Source organism: Chionomys nivalis, chromosome 7, assembly GCF_950005125.1.
Source record: "Chionomys nivalis chromosome 7, mChiNiv1.1, whole genome shotgun sequence".
Taxonomy (NCBI): domain Eukaryota; kingdom Metazoa; phylum Chordata; class Mammalia; order Rodentia; family Cricetidae; genus Chionomys; species Chionomys nivalis.
The window spans coordinates 81,737,522-81,758,342 of NC_080092.1; the positions used below are offsets into that span (position 1 = coordinate 81,737,522).

At 52.6% G+C, this 20,821-nt stretch overlaps 1 protein-coding gene across 3 annotated transcripts; it reads right to left on the reverse strand.

Annotated features, from left to right (window-relative positions):
• Nucleotides 1–106: 106 nt before the first annotated feature.
• On the reverse strand, nucleotides 107–15,451 carry Etv4 (ETS variant transcription factor 4). Of its 3 annotated transcripts, none has more exons than XM_057774729.1 (13): nucleotides 15,323–15,451; nucleotides 14,746–14,856; nucleotides 14,467–14,560; nucleotides 14,194–14,241; nucleotides 7,838–7,891; nucleotides 6,133–6,259; nucleotides 4,842–5,006; nucleotides 4,357–4,625; nucleotides 1,999–2,073; nucleotides 1,804–1,872; nucleotides 1,469–1,641; nucleotides 1,115–1,216; nucleotides 107–762 (listed from the first exon to the last, which is right to left on the reverse strand). In XM_057774729.1, the coding sequence occupies exons 2-13, from the start codon at nucleotides 14,803–14,805 to the stop codon at nucleotides 538–540; spliced, it is 1,461 nt and encodes a 486-aa protein (XP_057630712.1). In that variant the 5' UTR covers nucleotides 14,806–14,856; nucleotides 15,323–15,451; the 3' UTR covers nucleotides 107–537. The 3 variants fall into 3 exon arrangements, with proteins under 3 accessions (XP_057630712.1, XP_057630711.1, XP_057630713.1); XM_057774728.1 differs by lacking the exon at nucleotides 15,323–15,451 and adding an exon at nucleotides 15,018–15,061; XM_057774730.1 differs by lacking the exon at nucleotides 15,323–15,451 and having other exon boundaries at nucleotides 4,842–4,988; nucleotides 14,746–14,972.
• Between the last annotated feature and the right edge of the window lie 5,370 nt (nucleotides 15,452–20,821).

Sequence of the window (20,821 nt, forward strand, 5' to 3'; positions counted from 1 at the left end):
GTGAAAGTGGAACTAACTAGGCATGGGTAGACCTAGGGCAGGGAGTCAGAGGGCCCCTTGGAGGAGAACCTCTTTCATCCCTGCCTCCACCCAACACCACCCCAGCTGCCTCCCACTTGCTCCTGCCTCCCAGGGCACAGCACCAAGAACACAGGATCCCAGCTCAGGGCAGAGCCCAGAGCCCAGGTTTCCATCTCCCACGGCGGGAGAAGTGGGGTGTTCAGGGAACCCCCTTGGCCCTGCTGCCATAATAAAGTTAGGAAGCCCCTTGTTTGTCCCCAGAACAGCACAAATGGGGGTTCTCTGTGGTCAGGGTGGGGAACCGCCTCCAAGTAAGATCTAGGCAGAGGCGAACCACAGTGAACTTCCGGAGTTGCTGCCTTTAGACTTGTCCTGCCTCCACTGTCCTTCCTGCAGACTCTGGAGTTATGACCCCAGAGACTTCTGTGAGTATCAGCATGAGGGCTTCCCCAACATCAAATCTGTTGATATGTACACTGGGCAGCCCGACTCCCGGCAAGGGGAAGCCACTGGTGCCTAGTAAGAATATCCACCTTTGTGGCTGTAGTGCTGGGCAGAGCCAGCCAGTTCTGGGAGGTAGGCAGGGCTCTCATCCAAGTGGGACAAAGGGACTGTGTCCTCCTCACTGACTGGCCGGTCAAACTCTGCCTTCAGAGCTGGACGCTGATTATCTGGGAAGGCCAGAGAGAACAGGGCCTCGGGCTCACACACAAACTTGTACACATAGCGCTCGCCAGCCACCTGTGGAGAAAGGGCTGTCAGGCCAGACACACATACCCTGCCTCGGTAGGGGATTTGGAGGATCCTGCCCTTCTCATGGGTCCCCAAACATCAGGACCCCATGGCTTCCTTCACTGGTCCTTGGAGCCCACTCCCTTCTGAAACTGTTCACACATCTCTATCTCGGCATGCTTAGGGACCGCTCAGTACTGTTTAGGGACTTTACAGGGGAACCTTGGGATTTACATTTTCTGTTCCTGCCAACCTGCTGAGAAACATGTTTGTTTTCTCTCCCTCTCTCTCCTGCTCCCCCTCTCTCCCCATGACCCTCCCTCAGCCCCTCCTCACGACCATGCTAAGACCTCAACCTGACCTTCTGCATGATGCCTTTCTCATAATAGTATCGCAGTGAGCGGCTCAGCTTGTCGTAGTTCATGGCTGGCCGGTTCTTCTGGATGCCCCAGAGCCTGGCAACCTGGGGACAAAAGACAAAGTATTTGGGTGGGGATGCCATCTCTGAGGGAAGATGGGGGGTGGGGTGGGAGCGGAAAGAGCATTTGAGATTCTTGTGCAGAGATGATCTAGACTTGTTACCATACAACTGACTCAGGCTTGGCAAGAACCAGGTCAGGCAGATGAAGCATGACAGCGACAGCAAGTGCCACCGTTTCTCCTCTCAAGGCTCCTAAGATGCTGCAGAGGAGGGGTGGGAACACCCAAGACCCACCTCTTCAGGTTCAATTAGTTTAAACTCCATCCCCCGGCCTGTCCAAGCAATGAAATGAGCATTCGTTGGGTCATCCAGCAGGGCCACCAGAAACTGCCACAGTTGCAAGGCACCCCGGCGCTGGTAGGGTGGCCCCTCCCGGAAAGCTCCAACCCCTTCCTGCTTGATGTCTCCTAGGAAAGTAGACGTAGGTGTGAGGTACACGTCTCCTAACCAACCTCCTTCCCTACCCCATGGGGCGTCTCCAAACTCTTCCCAGAGTGTCCCAACTGTTCCTGACCCAGTGTGATGGCGTGGAGAAGACCCCAGCCCCGCTATGTAGTTGCTTCTCTGACCTTCAAATTTTTCAGGGACAATGCAGACATCGTCTGGGAATGGTCGAAGAGATTTCTCATAGCCATAACCTTGTGGAGGAAATTGGGGATTGGCTCAGATCTGAGGGTTCACTGATTGGAGACCCCATAGAATTGACAGCAAGGATCCCTCTCCCCACTAGGAGGCCTTAGCCAGGAAAGGAAGAGCTGCCTTACCCATCACTCCATCACTTGGAGAGGGCCCAGAGAAGCCCTCCGGGTGGAGGTACATTGATGTGCACCCAGGGACATCTGGGGGAGGGAGGAAAGGGCGATGCGGTTAAGTGGCTGAGGAAGCCGAGGAGCAGGGAAGATGAAGCCCTGCACACATTCAAGAAGTTCACGCCGCCGCTAGCCTGCGGTCCAGCGACTGTCCTTTTCCCACCACCAAATCCCAGGGGAAGTTCACCCAGGGGGAGCTGGAAGCCGGAGGCCCTCAGTTTGAGGGCTGGGGCCGAGGGCATGGGGGCAGCAGCTGGGGCTTGGCAGCCTGTTCCACAGGGCCCAAGATTCCAGGGAGCAGCTGTTTCCTGTGAGTTCAGGGGAAGGAGGGGGTGAGAGATGCACCTCCGGGGGTTGGGAAGTGTTCGCCTAAGACTTCCTCGGAATGGGCACACGTCCGGCCAGCAGGTCAGGTTCCAAGGCCAGTACCTCCTCTTCCTCTCTCTCTCTCTCTCTCTCTCTCTCTCTCTCTCTCTCTCTCTCTCTCTCTCTCTCTCTCTCTCTCTCTCCTCTCCCTCTCCCTCTCCCTCTCCCTCTCCCTCCCTCTCCCTCTCCCTTTCTCTCTCTAAGTGTGTGTGTGTGTTCGCGCGCGCGCGCGCCCGCGGGCATGTGAACAAATGAGAAGTGGGGGGGCAGGGGTGGAGGTGGGAGATGCATACATCTCGGGAAGAGGCAGTGGGCACTGCGCTGTTTTGTTTTGCTTTGTTTTTTCGGGTCTAAGCGCATTCTACTGTGCGCCACGGCATAGAACTGAAACCTCCCAGGTCCACTTAGGGAAGGCGACTACGTGAAGCCACGCTTCAAGTTCCAACCCTTTCCCGCCCCTCCACTCCCACCTATGACTGAGCCGCTGACACCCGACACCTCCGGGGGAGGAGGCAGGAGGGAGGGTTCATTCATGCCTCCATTTTGTGAATGGAATTCCTGACTCCATTCAGGAAAGCGGAGGGAGGAGGGGCAGGAGTTCAAGGGCAAGTAACACGATCCCCCCCCCCCCCCCCTCCGGTCTCCAGCCTTTGAAGGTCGGCAACTCAGACCAGTCCCTCTTCCAGCCACTTCTCCAGACTCGGGGTTACAGCCAGGGGTTGAAGAAGGGAAGCAACTATCGCGTTCTTCCTGGAGCGGTAGGGGTTTGTGGTTCAGCCCCTGACCCAGAAATACTCTGGGCGCCAGGAAAAGAAAAATTCTACAATTCTCAGACAGCTCTGCAGCAACTGTCCTCTCTCTCTCCCTGCTCCCTCTGTCTGTCACCCCCCTTCTCTCCCCTCCTTTCCCTTCCTTTCCCATCTATTTATTTTGAGACAAGGTCTCACTCTGTTGCCCAGGCTGGTGTGAAATTCATTATGTAGCTCAGGCTAGTCTGAAACTCGTAGCCATCCACCTGCCCTCGCCTCCTGAATGCTGGCATTAATAGGAATGAACAACCACAGCTCTCTCTCTTTTTTTTTTTTAAATAGACGCTAGTCCAGGCTAGCCTTGATGTTGGTGATCTTCCTGCCTTCACTTCCCAAGGGCTTGGTTTGCATGAATGCACATGCACACACTCCCTTCATATTTTTAAACCACTGTGGAGACAAGGACTAATGATAAATCTGTTTTGTATCCTCCAACTGCATATTCGTGTTTCAGGCACAGCACTCTGGTCTTAGTGGGTTAGTTAACCCCCCCCCCCAACTGCAAACAGAAGTAAATGCCCAACTTTTCTTATTGTCAAAAGCTATATGGGCAAAGGTCTATATATCCTATCATTTTATCTGACTGTTGGCTGGCTAGAAAGGGATCATTCTTTTTTTTTTTTTTTTTTTTTTTGATTTTTCTAGACAGGGTTTCTCCGTAGCTTTTTGGTTCCTGTCCTGGAACTAGCTCTTGTAGACCAGGCTGGCCTCGAACTCCCAAAGATCGGCCTCCCTCTGCCTCCCGAGTGCTGGGATTAAAGGCGTGCGCCACCACCGCCCGGCGGGATCATTCTTTTTTTTTTTTTTTTTTGGTTTTTTGAGACAGGGTTTCTCTGTGGTTTTGGAGCCTGTCCTGGAACTAGCTCTTGTAGACCAGGCTGGTCTTGAACTCACAAAGATCCGCCTGCCTCTGCCTCCCAAGATTAAAGGCGTGCGCCACCACCGCCCGGCGGGATCATTCTTTAGAATATGTAAAAAATATGAATATGTGCACGGGTTGGATTATGAACTACTGATGTATGGACTATGAGAAGGCACAAACCTTCTAGGGACCTTTGCTTTAACTGCTCACAGGAGTACCTGCCCACCCCACCTGGCGATCCTAGAGACGCTTCCAGTCCCCCCAAGAGTCTCTTACCTGAATCATAGGCGAAGTCTGTGCGCTCCTGTTTGATCACCACCCCCGCCCCTGGGTACCTGTGCCCAGTGACCCCACCCTGGCTCGCAGCCGGCTGGCCAGCCTGTTCATACAGGGGGTCGTGATATTCCTGCTTGAAGCTCTGCTGGGGGTAGGGCGGGCAGGGCTCCGACAGCTGGTGCTGGTAGGGGGCTGGGAGAGGTTCCCGGCCTCCTCCCTGAGGAGATGTGAAGGAGTGGCACATGTCCAGAGGCTGCTGGAAGACGGAGCTGGACGTGACAGACAGAGAAGGAAGAAAAGAGAATCTTCCATTAGGTCCCCTTGAGCCTGCCACTTGCTGACATGGCTCTAGAGGGATAATGAGGTAGCGGTTCCCTGGTTCTCCTCTTCTCCTAGTCAGTCAGATCTCCACAGAGAACTAGGGAATAGAGCCCAGACTGCCTGGCGAGCCCTGGGTCCCTCGGTACTGTGTATTTCCTCCTTACCTGTGCTCTCCAAGGTACCCGTGGCCAGGGTGGGACTGCGAAGTGTTGGAGGATCTCAGGAGGCTCTGCGGCTGTTCTGCCCTGGGAAAGGGCTGCAGGGGCGACTGTCCAGGGGCACCGGGGGCGGGGGATTTGATGGCGATTTGTCTGGGGGAGTCATAGGCACTGGAGTTGAGGAGGAGATGGGGATGAAGGGACAGAGAAGCTAGGCAACCATCTTTTACCCTTCATCCCCCAGGAAGTGATCACTACAACTGTAGCAGCAGAGGGGCTGGCTGAAATTTTATTTAGATATTTATTTAGTTTTAATTTTGTTCTGCTTTTCAAGACAGGGTTTCTCTAATCTTGGCTGTTCTGGAACTCACTATGTAGGCTGGCCTGAAACTCAGAGGTCTACCTGCCTCTACCTCCTTGAGTGCTGGGATTAAAGGCATGCACCACCACCGCCCACCGATTTTATTTGCTTGCTTATTTATTTAATTATTTATTTATTTATCTTGAGGCAGGGTTTCTCTGTGTGTCTCTGACTGTCCTAGAATTTGCTCTGTAGACCAGGCCAACCTCTGCCTTCCTAGTGCTAGGAAAGGTTTTGGTTTTAGTTTGGTTTGTTTAAGATAGGGTCTCATGTAGCCCACCCAGGGTGGCGTCAAACTCTCCATGTGTAGCCAACAATGACCTCCAACTTGACTCTCCTGTTTCTCCCCAACAACTGCTGAGATTGTGCGCACATCGTCATCCGCCAGGTTTATGTGGTGCTGACATTCAAATCAGGACTTCATGCACACTAGGCGGGCATTCTACCAACTTAGCGACCCTCCCTGTCCCCATGCAAATTCTTTTTTCAGCTTGCTTTGTAGCTCAGCTTGACCTGGCCTTCTCTATGGAGCTAAGGCTGAGCTCAAACTCACAATCCTCCATCTCAAGTACATGCCATCATTCATTTTTTTTTTTTAATCCTCAAACTGAGCCTCTTGACTTGACAACAATCTCTAAAGCCGAGAGCTCCTGGTTTGGGTAGGACATGGCCTCCAGGTAGAGATTCACTGTGCTCAGGCCTCAGCATGCCTGTAGCCATCTGTCCATGTGCGGTTCCTCCTGCTAATACTCAGAGGAATCCTTACTAGGGCTACCTACAGAGTAGGAAACCCCTCTGTTGTCCAACCATCTCTCTCTACTGCTGTCTCAACTCAGGGCTGTTACTGCTCCCCCACCACCCCAGTCCTCAACTGAAGCCTTGACCTCCTGACACCTTGCCCCAGACCTCACCACCCCCTCCTGGGCCAGCGCTCACCTGGAGTAAAGGCACTGCTCTCCATGGTGGTAGGGGAGTGAGGGCTTCCTGCTGCAGGACAGGGCCGGTTCTGTGCGGGGACTCTGGGGCTCCTTCTTGATCCTGGTGGTGGGGCTGTGGAAGGCTACTGTGGGGCAGGACAGCAGGACAGAGCAAAGTCAGAGTGTCACTTCAAGGCCGACAGGGCTTCTGACACCCTGGCTTTCTGAGGCCTGGCTAGGTCCGGTGTCCTCCCTTCCTGCTCTCATTCCCTGAACACTGAAGTTGGACGCTTTCGGAACATCCTGGCTGATGTCTGGTATTAACCCAGGAGGACCATCTAAGAGTTCAGCACTCTCACACCCCCAGTCAAGGAAACACCTTCATAAAAGTGAGCATATTAAGCCGGGAGGTGGTGGTGCAGGTCTTTAATCCCAGCACTTGGGAGGCAGAGACAGGCAGATCTCTGTGAGTTCAAGTCCAGCCTGGTCTACTGAGTGAGTTCCAGGACAGGCTCCAAAGCTACAGAGAAACCCTGTCTTGAAAAACAAAACAAAAACAAACAAACAAACAACAAAATAAAGAGTGAGCATATCAGACCCAGGGCCTTAGGCTTTCCTGAGTGCCCTGGAAAATTCCAAGTGAGGGACGTGTTTTCTTGCTTGGGGCTAGAAAGATTCTTTGGTTTTCTGAGGGAGTTTGGCTGTTAGCCCACTTGCCTGTCAGCTGAGTAATATACACATGCTCCCAATTATCTATGAGGAGCAGGAGCGCTGGCCTGTTCTGGGCCCCTGCTGGGCCCTCAAAGTCCAGCCACCACTGTGGCTGAGCCCTGGTGGGAGTAATGTCGTCCTGGCTTCCTGCAGTGGCATCAGATGCCCTGGAAGCCGCAGTTCTGATGGCTGCTGTTTACCATTCTTGTGCCTGCTGTATTTCATGGGTGATGACATCCGAGAGCAGTACCTGATATCCCAACATCCTTTCTCATTCTTTTCTCCTTTTTTGGTTTTTGTTTTTTTTTTTTTTTCTCAAGACAGGGTTTCTCTGGTACCCCTGACTGTCCTCCAATTCGCACTGTAGACTAAGCTGGCCTCGAACTCATAGAGATCCACCTGCCTCTGCCTCCCAGGTGCTGGGATTAAAGGCACCACACCAGGCTTTCTTTTTCATTTGAGGTAAGGCCTCACTACATATCCAGACTGGTTTCAAACTCACTATCCTCCAGATTACAGGGGTGGGCCACGGTACCTGGCAAAGCATCATTTCTCAGCAGTGACACTAGGGTCAGGTTTGGGGGCATGTCAAGAGCACTGTAGATTATTTTTGCAGTGCCACTGACCACCCCATTTTTAACCCAACCCCAAACTCTCTAGAGACATTGACAAATCTTTCCTGAGGCGACATCACCAGGGCTAAAGAGATTAACAGAACAACAGAGCTGGGTTCTGCTGAGCTGTCTCAAGTCCTTTGCTTTGGCTGGAAAGAGAAAGCATCTGCTCCGAGTCACACGGCTGCAACTCCAGGGGGGAACCAAGGACTTCACTGCCCAGTCACTGCATTGAACTTGGAGTCCATATGCCAGGATGGGGAGCCCTGGCCTTCACCCTGTCTCTAGGTGAGAGCAAATTGCTCTCCTCTGGGTGACTCTGGGTCGGTCCCCATGACTCACTTCCTGTCCTTCCCTGGTCCCCATCCCCCACCCCTGTACCCAGCGCTCACTACTCACAGGTTTCTGAGTGGAAATCAGGAACAAACTGCTCATCGTCGTCTGGCACCTGAGCTGCAGAGAGAAGCCAGAGGTGAATCTGGGCTGCGACCCTACAAAGTGGAGCTCAAGGAAGTCACCCTTGCTGCCACCCCGAAGATGCACTCCAGCCCTGAAGCAGTCACACTTTCCTTAAACTAGGGTGACTCCACCCTAAAACCTGTACCCCCCTTCCCAGCTCCAGTTGCATGAACACTGGGGGGAGTTACAGGGGGCGGGGAGGAAACCGAAGGGACTAGGGGGATGCCTAGATGTTTTGTTCCTGGTTCCTCCATTTTTCTGAAGTGCAAATGGACCTGCCCTTCAGAGTTTACAAGACTTTGTCAGGGCTCCCAGCAGACTGCCCTCAGGGGTGGGCAGGAGTCACAAACTGTGGGATCCTGTGGACCTGGAATCAGAGGAGGAAATTCTGAATTTGGAAGGGGCCCTGGAGTCTGCGCTTCAAATAATTTCCCAGGTTCTTTGGAGACACACAAGAGTTCTAGAGCCTAGGAAAGGGAATGGAGGAGAGATAGCAGCTGCAGAGATGGGAAAAGGAGTAAAAATAGGACAGGAGGAAGTCGGAGACACCGTCTCTTCATTGATGTGTCGCCAAGGGAGAGGAGATCTGGGGAGCATTCTCCAGCGGCGAGCATCTCTGTCCCAAAGGGTACCTCGATGAACTCCATGGCTTTTGTTTATTTTTGCCTCTCTATCAAAAGGCGGGTGGGGGGGGGATTACAGCAGAAAGAAGAACGGACACAAAGAAGAACTTCCCGATTGTCTAGGATAATGGTGGGTCTGAAGCAGGACAATGGAACTCGTGACCAAGGAGACTGGACTGTCACTCCCTGGAGACTGCTCTCACACTGGACAATGTTGAAATTGCAAGATAAAAGACTGAGACTTCATAGTGGCCGGTGAGGCGTGTAAGTCGAGGAGTAGGGAGCACTCTACACCCAATCCCGTGTGAGCACACAGGTGCAGATCTTGGCCGCAGGACCCTGTGTGTCCCCCGCTCACCAACTTCAGACCCTGCAGCCCGCACAGCCAGCAGGGTGATCTTTGTACAATAGAAACCAAATCCCTTTGCTCTCTTGCTTAAAATGTGAAATTTGAACTCTTGCCCTTGGCCTCCTCTATCTCTCTGGCCGGCCTCTCCTTGCTGTTGGTATGCCCTAGCACCTGGGTCTCCTTTGGCTCTGTGTCCTGCTGAGCTGGGTTCTTTCTCCACTGATCCTCTACTCTGTTCTGGATTTCACTACGTATCCCAGGCTGACCTAAAGCTCAGCATCTTCCTGACCCTGCCTAGAATGCTGGGGTTATAGATGAGCCCCAGCCAGGATTATTAGAGACCTTCTCTGACCATCCAAAACAAAACTGTCCCTTTTGGCTTTCTGTCTCAGCTGGCATCCGCCCCCCCAACCATCTTATTAATGCATATTCATGTATTAATGTTCATCTCTTCACCAGGAAGTTAAGGGCTTTGTCGTCTTCAGATGTCTATGATGTAGCACCCAGAACAAGGTCCTACTCAGATCAGATGCTGAATGAAGGTTATATTTATGAATAAGCAGCCGATGAGACTTGTCCTCAGGCTGGGAGGAGCTAGCAGCACAGACTCGGAAAGTAGGCAGCTCTTAAGCCAGGCAGATCTCCCCTTACCCTGCAGCTCCTCCTGCCCACATACCAGCTACCACCAGCTTTGGCACACCACCGGAACAGCTCATCTTACAAGGATGCTCAAGCTGTGATCAAATACTTGCTTCAACTGTCAGACGTTCCAAGTGGTTAGAGCTATAGGTTGATTTTTATTTATTTACTTATTGCAATGGTGGGGGTTGAATCAAGGCCCTTTTGAACCTCTACCCCCACCCCCTTTTTGAGACAAGGTCTTACTAGGTAGCTCAGGCTGGCCTTAAATTTAAATTCACCATCCTCCTGCCTCAGCTTCTAGGGGTTGTGACTACAGGCCTATGCAGTACCATGTCTGGTTTAGATGATTATTTTGTTAGAGACTCGGGTGAAGGAGTTTAAGAACCAGAAGTCTCCAGTAATTAAGAACTTACTTAGATCAGCGTACTATAATTCTAAAGTGACCAAATACATCAATGGGATGCTAAATCCCTCAGCAAATACCCAGCTTTTTGGAAGCCCAACTACAATTCCACAGAAACTGTCTGCCAGTCAGCCTGAGTGAAGAATTACCCGGCTTTGTTATCCTCATTGGCTCCTGGTTCCCAGTCCTCAAACCCGGGAAGTCATTCTGTAAGACAGAGGTGGACCAGGCATCCACATTTGCAATAAATGTCCCTGGTGACCGGCTCATTTGGAAAGCACTAGTCAAAGGAAAGGACACCTTCATCTCTGCTGTTTTCTGGCCCCTTCAAGGATGACAGACACCCTGGAGCAAGCAGGCTGAGCGATATGTCCCCCCCCCCCCACACACACACTTAGGCAAGGAGGGTCCCGAGGGCAAGGAAAGGGTGCAGAACTTGGCAGGGGGTATCTGACGTACCCTGGAGTTCCTCTTGGGGCCTCATTAACTACCGGTTTCCAGTGAGGTAATGGGCTGGGGGCATCTCCTGCTGACGCCACTGGGATAGAGAGCCCTGTGGGTCATTTATCTGACCTTTCCTCCTGCCTCAAGCTTGACAGTCTATCCAGAACCCCAGAAGAGACCTCTCTTCCACAACATAGACTATACTCAAAGAGGTGATGCTATCCTCTTCCCAGAATGGGGAGTGAGCCCTACTTCCTGCTCAGCTCTCCCAATATTGGCCATCTCCCAAAGGGGTACAACAGGGCCCTCAGTCACCCAGAGACTATCAACTGGGATAGAAATAGGAATGGAAACAGAGCCTTGCGTTCCTGGAGAGCAGAAGAAATTTTAATTACCATGTTTGGTCCTGAACATGCACCATTCTATTTGTTGACTCGGCTGTGTTTTGGCTGCTGAGCTAGTGTGCCGGAGTCTGCCCCTAGCTCCCATGGCACTAGGAAGGGGACCACTAGGTGGGGAGAGAGAATATATTCAGGGACTGTTCCCCCAACAGGGAGCCAGGGAGACCCAAGGATGGGCTCTAGGAGAAATGGGAACCTCCACCAGCTATTCAGGGAAGCCTATCACAAGCTAGCTAGCTCCTGCATATCCCACAAAGGGATGCCATCCTCTGGGCGTGGGGGCAGTCCCTCATAAGAGTGAATGCTAGCTTCTCCAGAGCTTCTGTGTCACTCTTGGCCGTGTGTGTGTGTGTGTGTGTGTGTGTACACGTGTGTGTGTCACCCGTGCCCTGCCCCCACCCTAGGAGCCTCTATCTTGGAAGGAACCAGTTTTCTATCTGTGGAGGGGACATGCCACTTCAGGAGCCTGGAAGGGGAGGAAATAGAAAGATGGAGGAGGCACTGAACTAGGAAAGAAAGACTAGGGAGAGAGCTGAGGACTAACTCCCTCCAACCCCCCAGCAGACTTCCCACCCCAGACACCAGGGTGCATGCATATACTTTCACCCAAATTCCTTGCACTTCACTCTGAGAAAATATGTGGGTGAAAGCATCCTCCATGCTTTGCTTCCACGCATGGGGTCTCTTTTTGGTCTCTATAGATAAGGAGGCCAAAGAGCCAGGGGAGGATCACCCTTGGAGGAGTGTCTGGTTGCAGTAATTCTTATAGAAGGATGAGCCCAGATCCATCCCTTAAAATTCTGATTAAAGCTATAAACCATTCTCATCCTAGAAAAATCCAGATTATCGCCATATATGATGCAACCCCAGCAATTTTACACGCATAATAGCAATGTCAAGGACCCCAAATCTATCCGTAAGTCTTCTGGGAATTCACAGACTGCCCCCCCAAACTTCATACAAAGGGCATACATAGCTTAGTCAGTGTTTCTAACGACCAAAGAGACCACAGAGTCATTGTCCCTAATGGTTCTTGAAGGCTCCTGACAGTCCCACAAAGGGACCCTCCATCAGATCCACAAATCTTTTACATAACCAACCACATCTTGGCGCAGTCTGCCTAAGCCTGGGTTTCTCCGTGGCAGCCTGATCCTTTTCCCGGCATCGCAATAAATCACAGGCACCCAGAAACCAGATGACCCTCCTCGGCTCCCTTAATACTTCTACCCAGAAAAATCCTGACCCCAAAGGTGGGTATGCTGCCTCAGGAGAGTCTCATCACACTCACCCCAAAAGCCCAGCCAGCAGCCGAGATTCCGGAAGCCATGTTCACTTTTCTCTCTATCCCTGCTTGGGTCCAGCCTGGTCATCACCACCCCCAAATCTTCACCGCCCCACCCACACTATAAGAATTCTCCAAATTGAGACTTTAGGAAGAAACCAAGCTGAGACAGGGGAGGTTGGGTTCTGGGCCCCATACCTCCTGATGTCCCCCACCACTGGCAAGTTTCCAAAGACATCCCTCCCTATCACCCCTGTGGACTGTGGGGGGCACTGACCTGGTGGGAAGAGGCAGGAGAGGAGATGGGGGTGATGTTGGGATGGTGCAGGGGGACAAGACCCCGGCAGCTGCATCTGTCTCCGTAGAGAGAGTGAGGAGCAAGTGGCCTCAGCATCTCCCCCTCAAGCCTGGCCATCCATCGCCAGCTGGGAACCTGAGCTGCTCCCTCAGGAGGAAGGAGAGGGAACCAAGGAAATCCCAGCCCCCCCCCACCTTGCATTCCCCACCCCCACCTCCACACCCACTGGATTTAAATGTACAGGGACTCCCAAGGCAGCGGTATGTAACACACACATGCACGCGTGCGCACATGCAAGTGCACACCCACTTGCTGTCACACTAGCACACACAGACACCCACATAGACTGTCACTAGACCCACCACCAAGGGGAGGAGCTTCCAAGGTTGGGTGAAGAGAGCATTTTCCATCCCTTGTCATCCAAACAGACCAAGTACTGCCAAAATGCCACCCCAAGCTAACTCACAGTCTGAGCGCTGACCACTGTGGGAACCCTCAGCTGATGGGCAGGGAAGGGAACCCAGAGAGCCAGACCAAAATCAGAAATCAGGGGTAAGAAAGGAGGTCTTTAAGAGTTCATGGAAACCCTGAGTTCTTCACCTCCAGAACATGGGGTGGGGATAAGACCACCCAACGAAGCTCTTCATGTAACTAGGAGCTGGGTATTCAGGTGAGGGAGATACATTTGATACCTCAGAACCACCCACCTTCCCATTCCACAGTTTTGGAAGATGAATTCCATGCTAAACAGTCATTCTGCGATAATAATAATAATAATAATTATTATTATTAATAATAATAAAAATAAATGTTTGAGGTGGTGGCCAAGACATTCTTCTCACCTAAGCGTTCTTATAGATAATCCTGGAAGAGGTGGATATGAGTTTGTAAATTCCGAAAGAAAGGTACCCAGAGTGGAGAATGGGGAAGCCCACAGGAAGAGAAAAGACCTCAAGAAATAGCTCACTTCTGGTTTCTTGGTTTTCAGAGTATTGATATAAAGGGGGTGTTAGCTAAGATGGGTGGGCATATTAACCCTTCCTGAATCTCGGGACTGTAAGTCACCATGCCTCTTTCTCCTGGCAGCACTGCCATCGACACCCTCGGGTTAAATAACCTCACCAAAACACACCAACTAGGACCCAGCTAGGACATATTGCCCCACCCTGCCCGAGCTGGGCCACTGACACTGACCAAGCCTGGCCACGGCACAGCCAACCCACCAACATACAGGAAGGGGAGCATTTGCCTGGGGGTGGAGGTATTCAGGAGGATAGAGGGAGGGCCAGTTGCCACTGGAATTATAATCAAGGCTATTTGGGGAGGCAGCCCTGAGTCTTCTTTGCCAAAGTGCCAAGAAAAGAATTATTGAAACTTTTGTTGTTATTTTGGCTTGGGCAGTAAATTGGTCCTTGGAGTTAGGAAGAAGCGAAAGGAAGGCAGTAAAAACCAATGTTCCAGCAACTTCAGAAGATAGGTAACAAATTACCCCTTAATTCGCCTGTTCCTCTCCGCTCTCTTTCAACAACTCAACACACCAACACTACACCTAGGTATGGAGCCTCCTGCCAAACAAACTTTGCAAATGAAATTTTCAACCAGGATAAAATGGGCCTGGGGCCAAGTTCCATTCAAATAAGCAAATACCCCACACAATAGTCTGATTCATCCCCAGGCCTAGTTATACAAGCCTGGTTCAGGGTGAGAAAATAAATATCGATATAAGTGTCCATACTAGGCACTGGGAAGAGTGAAGTGGTTAGGGACTGGGGGAGGGGAGCTTAAGGACCCCCTGAGACAGAGAAGACCCCCACGACCCACTTCTGATTTTAGGGAGACAACAAAACTACTCACCTTCAGCGAGCCACGTCTCTTGGAAGTGACTGAGATCCTGGAAGAGATCTGACGGGTGAATATTGGAATTGGTGATGAGGTGGAGAGGATATGGGGAGAGATCTGGCAAGCCCGGGTTACAGCCGCCCCACTGGGGATAAGGGACGGAGAAGAATGATCAAAGTCCTCTAGGTGGTTTGACTTTTAGAGTAACGTGGGGTGGGAAGGTCCAGGAGAGGACTTTGGGATGTGTGTGGATTGAGGAGAGGGGTCGCAGTTAGTCTGGTTCTTTACCTTCGGAGTCGGAAGGCGGTAGGGAGCCCGGGTCCATGAGCTTCCCCTGCGGGACCATCAGCGCTTCGCCCAAGCTCCCATTTCCGGGAGATTTCTGCTGGAAGGAAGGGGGAGAATGCCCCCGAATCACCCTACGAAGTCTAACTTGGGGGTGGGGTCCCGGGGCGGCTCGGGGCTAGGCCGCCCTGGACCCCACTGAGACCCCCCGGGAGGGGACTGTGGGGCAGTAGGGGCGGGGTGCGGGGCGGGGGCGGGCGTGGAGGCCGGCGCGGCGCTCACGCTGCAGAAGGTGTAGGGCACTCGCTGGTCCAAGTATCCGCCTTTCATCCTCCGCTCCATCCGGCCGCTCCCTCCGGCCACACGGCCGGGCCCCCGCGCGGAGGCAGAGACCTGGGAGGGGGGAGGCAGTTCGTACACGGTCTCCGGAGCGCTGCGGGGGGAGGGGGCGATCGCGAGGCTTCGGGTCGGACAGTGAAACTTCTCCGACTCGCTGGGACCTGCGCGGCCGAGCGCCGCCACCGCCACTCCCCTCCCGCCAAAGGAGGTCCCACCTGCTCCCGCGAGCTGGGGTCGGCGTGTCTGCTTTCTGCAGCCCTGCTCAGCCCGGGCTGGGTTACATAAGACGTGTGTGTGCGCGCGTGTGAGTGTGCGTGTGTGTATGTGTGTGTGCGCGCGCGCAAGGCGCACACCATTCGCACGCCCATAACTCAGGCACCCCCTCCAGCCCCGAATCCCGACGCCTCCCACTCCCGCCCCGGAATGTGCGGAAGCGGGCGCCGAACAGAGAGTGTGGTGTGTGGGAGATGAAGCGGGGAATCGCAGACACTCTCCCTTCCTTCCCCTTCCGCAGCTTCACCTGAGGCTCGCGCGTCTGTGCAGGGGCCGCGGGGGATGCTCAGCATGCCCGGGGGATGACACAACTAAGGTGGAGGGGCTAGGCCGGAGCGAGGCGGCCTGAGCCCCGGGTCCCCAGAGCCCCGGCTTGTTTTCCGGGCGCAGCAGACAGTTGTGAGCCCAGGGGAGCAGCTGATTGGTGCATTTCCTTTGCCTGGGCCTCAGTTCTCGCTCCCCCACCCCCTCCTACCCCCAGTTTCCCTTTGTTTCATTGACTTTTGTGAATGAAACCCCAGGGCCGGGCACGCCCGCCAATCCGCAGACTCGCTTTGCCTGGCTCGAGGGCGGAGTTTCCCATCCACGGAGGCCAATCAGAATGTAGGGGCTGTCTCTCCGCTTCATTCACTTCTTGGACTTCCATTCATAAAAAAATAAACTCCTTTCGGCCTCAGTTCATTCATAAAGAACTGAGGGAAAAAAAGGGAAGCTGAGGATCGGGCAGCTTCTCGATCGGTTCCGGCGTGGGCTTTGAGTCTGAGGAGCCCTGAGCTCCTCCCGCTGGCGTTAGCACACGCCTCTGTGCATTTGTGCCTACGCGGGAGTGTGAACACGTCTGTGTGCCCTGGGGGGAAGGGGAGGCAAACGAACTTGTGTGCCCAGAGGAACCGTAATAACCAGCATTTATGAAGCTCTCTGCCTCCACGTGCTCATTTCCTTCTCATAACCTGGTGCTGCGGAGCTATTGTTTCCGTTTTATTTTACAAGTGAAAATGGAAGAAAGCTAAGAAAGGGATGTTGTCCCTCACCTGAGGTAACTCGGCTAGCCAATTGCTGGGCATTAGCGTCTCAAATCCATCGCGGTCTTCTCTGCAGCCCTGTGAGACCATGCGCTTCAAGTGAATTAAGCTCTGTGAAAACAGTGGATGCCCACTTGGTGCTCAGTGAATGTAAAATGGCGTAAATACAGTTTTCTCCTCCAGATCCCGTGTTCTGTAGAGCTGCTTTTCTGTGACCCGCTTGACCATTCATTCATTCACTGCCGTGAAAACAAGAGGCTCAAGGACAGGTGACATCCGTCTCACTGCCATCTTGTTTTTTATCTGAAGGCAAGCATGACTTGACCAAAGGCAAGGATGGGTTTCAGTTTTGCTCAATAAGTTGATCACGGTGTTTGTAATTTCACTCCATCAGTCAGTAAGTATCTGCTGTGTCAGAACCAGTGCTTGGTGGCGAGCAAGCAACTGAGAGAAAGACCACCTCCCCTGAGGTCTGGCTTGCTCTGCCTGCCACCACAAGGACCCACAGGCCCTTGGGGCAGCTTTCAAAATCCATCTCATCCAGCACCCTACTTTACAGGTGAGGCAGTGAGGGTTCTGGGTAGGACTTGATACATGTAATCTCTTCCAGACTGTCAGAAGGAGTCTGAGCTGGGACAAGAACACTGGCTACCTGGCACCAGAATAGGGCTCATTCTGCAGCTTAAACACCCACCCCCATTATCTGCCAAACTGTTCTTTAAACCTCAAACCTGCTGCCCTCTCCTCCAGGGAGCCTTTCTTTCATGAGAGCTCGGGTCAGCCCCTATCCTTGGTGAGGTACCTTTCCTTCTGTTTCCGGTTCCAGAAATCCCCATGTATGCACAGGGACAGGGGAGGATCTATCTGTAAGACCTCCTTGAGGCTCACTCATTCTCAGGAGCACAAAATGCCTGTCAGGTAAATAGCTATAATAAAAAAGCAAAGTAATGGGGTTTTGTAGGCACCCTGCCCAAGGAAGAAGAGACAAGCCCAAGCAAATCCCAGCTTGGGGCGGAGTGTTGAGTTCCTAGGCCAGGAGAAGTGGGGGAGGAAGACAGGCAGTTCTAGGAAGAGAGCTCTGATGTGGTCTTTACGAAGGTTCAGTTGGGTCCCTGAGTGAGCACTGGGTGCTCCAGTCAGGGCCTGTCCAGGGCTGCCTGTCTGGTTCTGAGTCCCTTCATTTCTCTGGATGACCCTGGCTACTCAATGTCCTCCCTCTTATCCTCACCCTCCCCAGGCCTGGCAAAGACCAAAGGAGTCTTCCTCCCTGTCTCTGGCTCAGCCTGCAGACCCAGTGAGAGAACAAACCGCAGCTATAGCTGCCACACTTGCCTCGGCCTCTGAGCACTCAGGTTAAGCGCAATGACATGTCCAAAGGGAACACTGGAACCTCCTCTTCAGTGGGGCCAGAGGTAGTTTCGGAAGAAGAGAGAGACGGGGTGTGTGTGTGTGTGTGTGCGCGCGTGTGCGCACAAAGTGGGGCTCTCATTGTGGGTTAAGTGACGGAGCCAGCCTTGTGTGCATGCTCTTCGCCAGTTCCTGCCACCTGCTGTCTTCACCTCATTGTACAAGAGGTGACAATGGAGGCCTTCCAAGTGGGCACACTAACCCCAAGGTTCCCCACGCACAGACAGAGGATACCCCAAAGACTGACTTTAAGGAAGCACACGAGGCCGCTTGGAGGACATTACCAAGTCTGACCTACACTGCCCCCACTCAGATGCAGGATGCCCGCAGCTCCTCTGTGATACAATATGCTTCCTGATTCCTCCAATATACCTCCATGAGAGGCTGGGAAGGTAAATACTCTTCCTCCAGCAGATCAGGGGACTGGACTCTAACCTATTTCCTAAGAGTTTACGCAGACTTTAGAGGTGTACATTTTCATACAAAGGCAGTCCGTAGTTTGCTGCGGGAGTTGCGGAGACCGGAGACCCAGAGCACAGGTGTGGGAAGGAAGAAAGCTGTTTAAGGCACCTGAGTGCAAGCACATGCTAACTCTGGAGCTATCAGAGAGGTGGACCTTCCCCACATAGCTTTTATAACGCTTTTCTTAAGTATTTATTTATTTATCTATTTATCTATTTATGGTTTTTCGAGACAGGGTTTCTTTGTATAACAGCCCTAGCTGTTTTGGAACTTGCTCTGTGGACCAGGCTGGCCTACAATTCACAGAGATCCACCTGCCTCTGCCTCCCGAGTGCTGGCATTAAAGGCGCACACACCATACCACCCAGTTTATTTACTTAATTTTACTTTTATTTGTGTGTGTGTGTAGGTATGTGTGGGTGCCTACAAAGGCCAGAGGCATTGGATCTCCTGAAGCTAACAGGCAGTTTTGAGTCATCTGGTGTAGTGCTAGGGACAGAACTGAGGTCCTCTGGGAGAGCAGCAAGTTCTCTAAACTGATGAGCCATCTCTCCAGTCCGTGTTTTGTTGTGGCTGGCTGGTTGACTGATTTCCTTCCCTCCCCCTCCCCCCTCTTCTTTTCCTCCTTTCCCCCTTTTGAGACAGAGTCTCAAATGACTCATCCCAAAGCAGAACTCCCTGTGTAGCTAGGATGGTCTTAAACTGTTGATCCTCCTGCCTCTGTCTACTTATGACTTTCGAAACAGGGTCAGATTCTAGGTCTCCCAGACTGATCTTAAATTTGTGATCCTCTGTCTTGCCTTCCTGGGGTGCTGGCATTACAGGTGAGCAAGAGTACATTTGGCCCACATAGGCATTGGGAAAATGAATGGCGGGGGCTGGTTTGGGTCCTTGATGTTGTGTTAGCTGGAACCATTCTGTGGGTAACCCGTCCAGACTGACTGCAGGGGCAGAAATGTCTTTAGGCTTGGCTTCTGCAGGACCTCGGAAAGCAGAGTTCCAGGCATGTGAAGGAAGAACTCAGAGGATAATGCAAGGGGACTACAGTAGTCTTAAGGCCCATGGATGAAACTGAGATCCCTTTGGCGTCTGCCAGGCTGAGACTTTCTCCCGGGAGAATGAACCAGAGAGCAGAACCTGGAGTGGGGGCTGTGTTAGAACCTTCCCATGAGCTGGTGATGGATCAGAGTCACGGAAACAAAGCAACCAAACCAAACCAACAAACCGTGTCACTCTTGGACTTCCTTTTGTCCTTTTCTTACTGGCCCAATTTCTCTTTGCCTCCTTCCAACTGCAGGAGCGCCAGACCCTCCTCCATGCCATAAACGGAAAGTGTGCCTCAGGAAACTAATTGCCCGAATCAGTCTGTGTCTGCTCATCTCGCTGCAGAGAGAGTCTACGGCTTTTATCAGGGTCACCACAGAGTGGATCTGTAATCGCCCCATCCCCGCTCTTCAGATTGGAAGCATGGCCCTTGTGTCTTTTATCCCTGTATCTTCACATTACCAAACGCTGAGCGAGGATGCCCTGCTACGGCAGAGCCTGCTTAGAGGAGGGTGGAAAAGCTGCTTCCCCTCTTCCAGTTCACCTTCCACTAGCCTGAGTGTCCCCCATCTCCCGCCCCCTGTGTCATGTCACTCAGACAGACCCCAAGCTCAGGGTGGATCATTCCAATCCTTTTACTCCATCTGAGTGCGGAGATCACAGGTGTGCACTCCACCCCGCAGAACCCTCTTGAGACTCCACTGAACAAGGGCTCTCCAGACAGCAGAAGAGATCATGGGCCCAGAGGAGGGGGATGAGAACAATCTTGCCCAATGTGCTGGGCTCCCTGGTGGAGGCCAGCAGTCCCAGAACAAAAGTACTGGACGGAGATGAGACTGTCCCGTGGGTGATGTGGGGCTTAGTGTCCACAAGAGCCTCCATGAAACCAGGAGGAGCCCAATGACTCCCGAGGAGTTTCCTCTGCAGTCAGTGGTCGGATGTGGATCCCTGAGATGCTCCGGTCTGTACAGAACAACGGCAGCATTCCCAGATGTAGAGTGAAGAGCACAGGACATCTGTGGGACTGAGTCAGTCCCAGGGAGGGTCTGACCTAAGGGCCCTGCAGGAATGCAGGCTCAGAGTTTGGGGATCGATAACTCCTACTTGTAAATCTAGCAAGTACCTGGGTGAGATGGCTTGGTAGGTAGATGTGTCTGCTGCTAAGCCTGGTGACGTGAGCTTGATTCTTAAGACCCACATGGCTGAAAGAGAACCAGCTCCTCCAAGAAGTCCTTTGATCTCCACATGTGGGCATCCATGAGCGCACACACAGACACACACAGACACACACACACAGACACACACACACACAGACACACACATACACAGACACACACACACACACACAGAGAGAGAGAGAGAGAGAGAGAGAGAGAGAGAGAAAGAAAAGGAACAATATTTTTAATTTTTCTCCCTTTTTCCTTTCTGTATATATACAGTGTGTTTGTGTGTGTACGTGCATGTGTGTGTGTGTGTGCTTGTTCAAATACGTGTAGGCACACATATATGGGTGCCTGTGCATACTTGTGTCTGCAGATGTGAAGGTCTAAAGTTGAGACAAGTATCTTCCTCGCTCACTCTCCATCTCATGTGCTGAAGCAGAGTCTCTGGCTGAACTTGGAGCTTGCCAGCTTGGCTAGTGGAGCCAGCTTGTCCAGGGGATTCCCTGCCTGCCCTCACCTCCTTCACACGGGGATTATGGGCTGCCATGCCCACCTGGCACGTCCGCGAGGAGTGTGGCTCCGAATCCTGTTCCCCATGCCTGCGCAGCACACTCTTCACTCCCTGAGTCATCCACAAAACCCCACATT

Excerpts from the sequence above, each read along its gene's own strand:
- Etv4 (XM_057774729.1), bottom strand. The coding sequence starts at position 14,805 with ATGGAGCGGAGGATGAAAGGCGGATACTTGGACCAGCGAGTGCCCTAC. Across the intron at positions 7,892-14,193 it reads AGAGACGTGGCTCGCTGAAG|CTCAGGTGCCAGACGACGAT; the intron begins GTGAGTAGTTTT and ends TTCTCTCTGCAG. Across the intron at positions 1,873-1,998 it reads TCCAAGTGATGGAGTGATGG|GTTATGGCTATGAGAAATCT; the intron begins GTAAGGCAGCTC and ends TTCCTCCACAAG.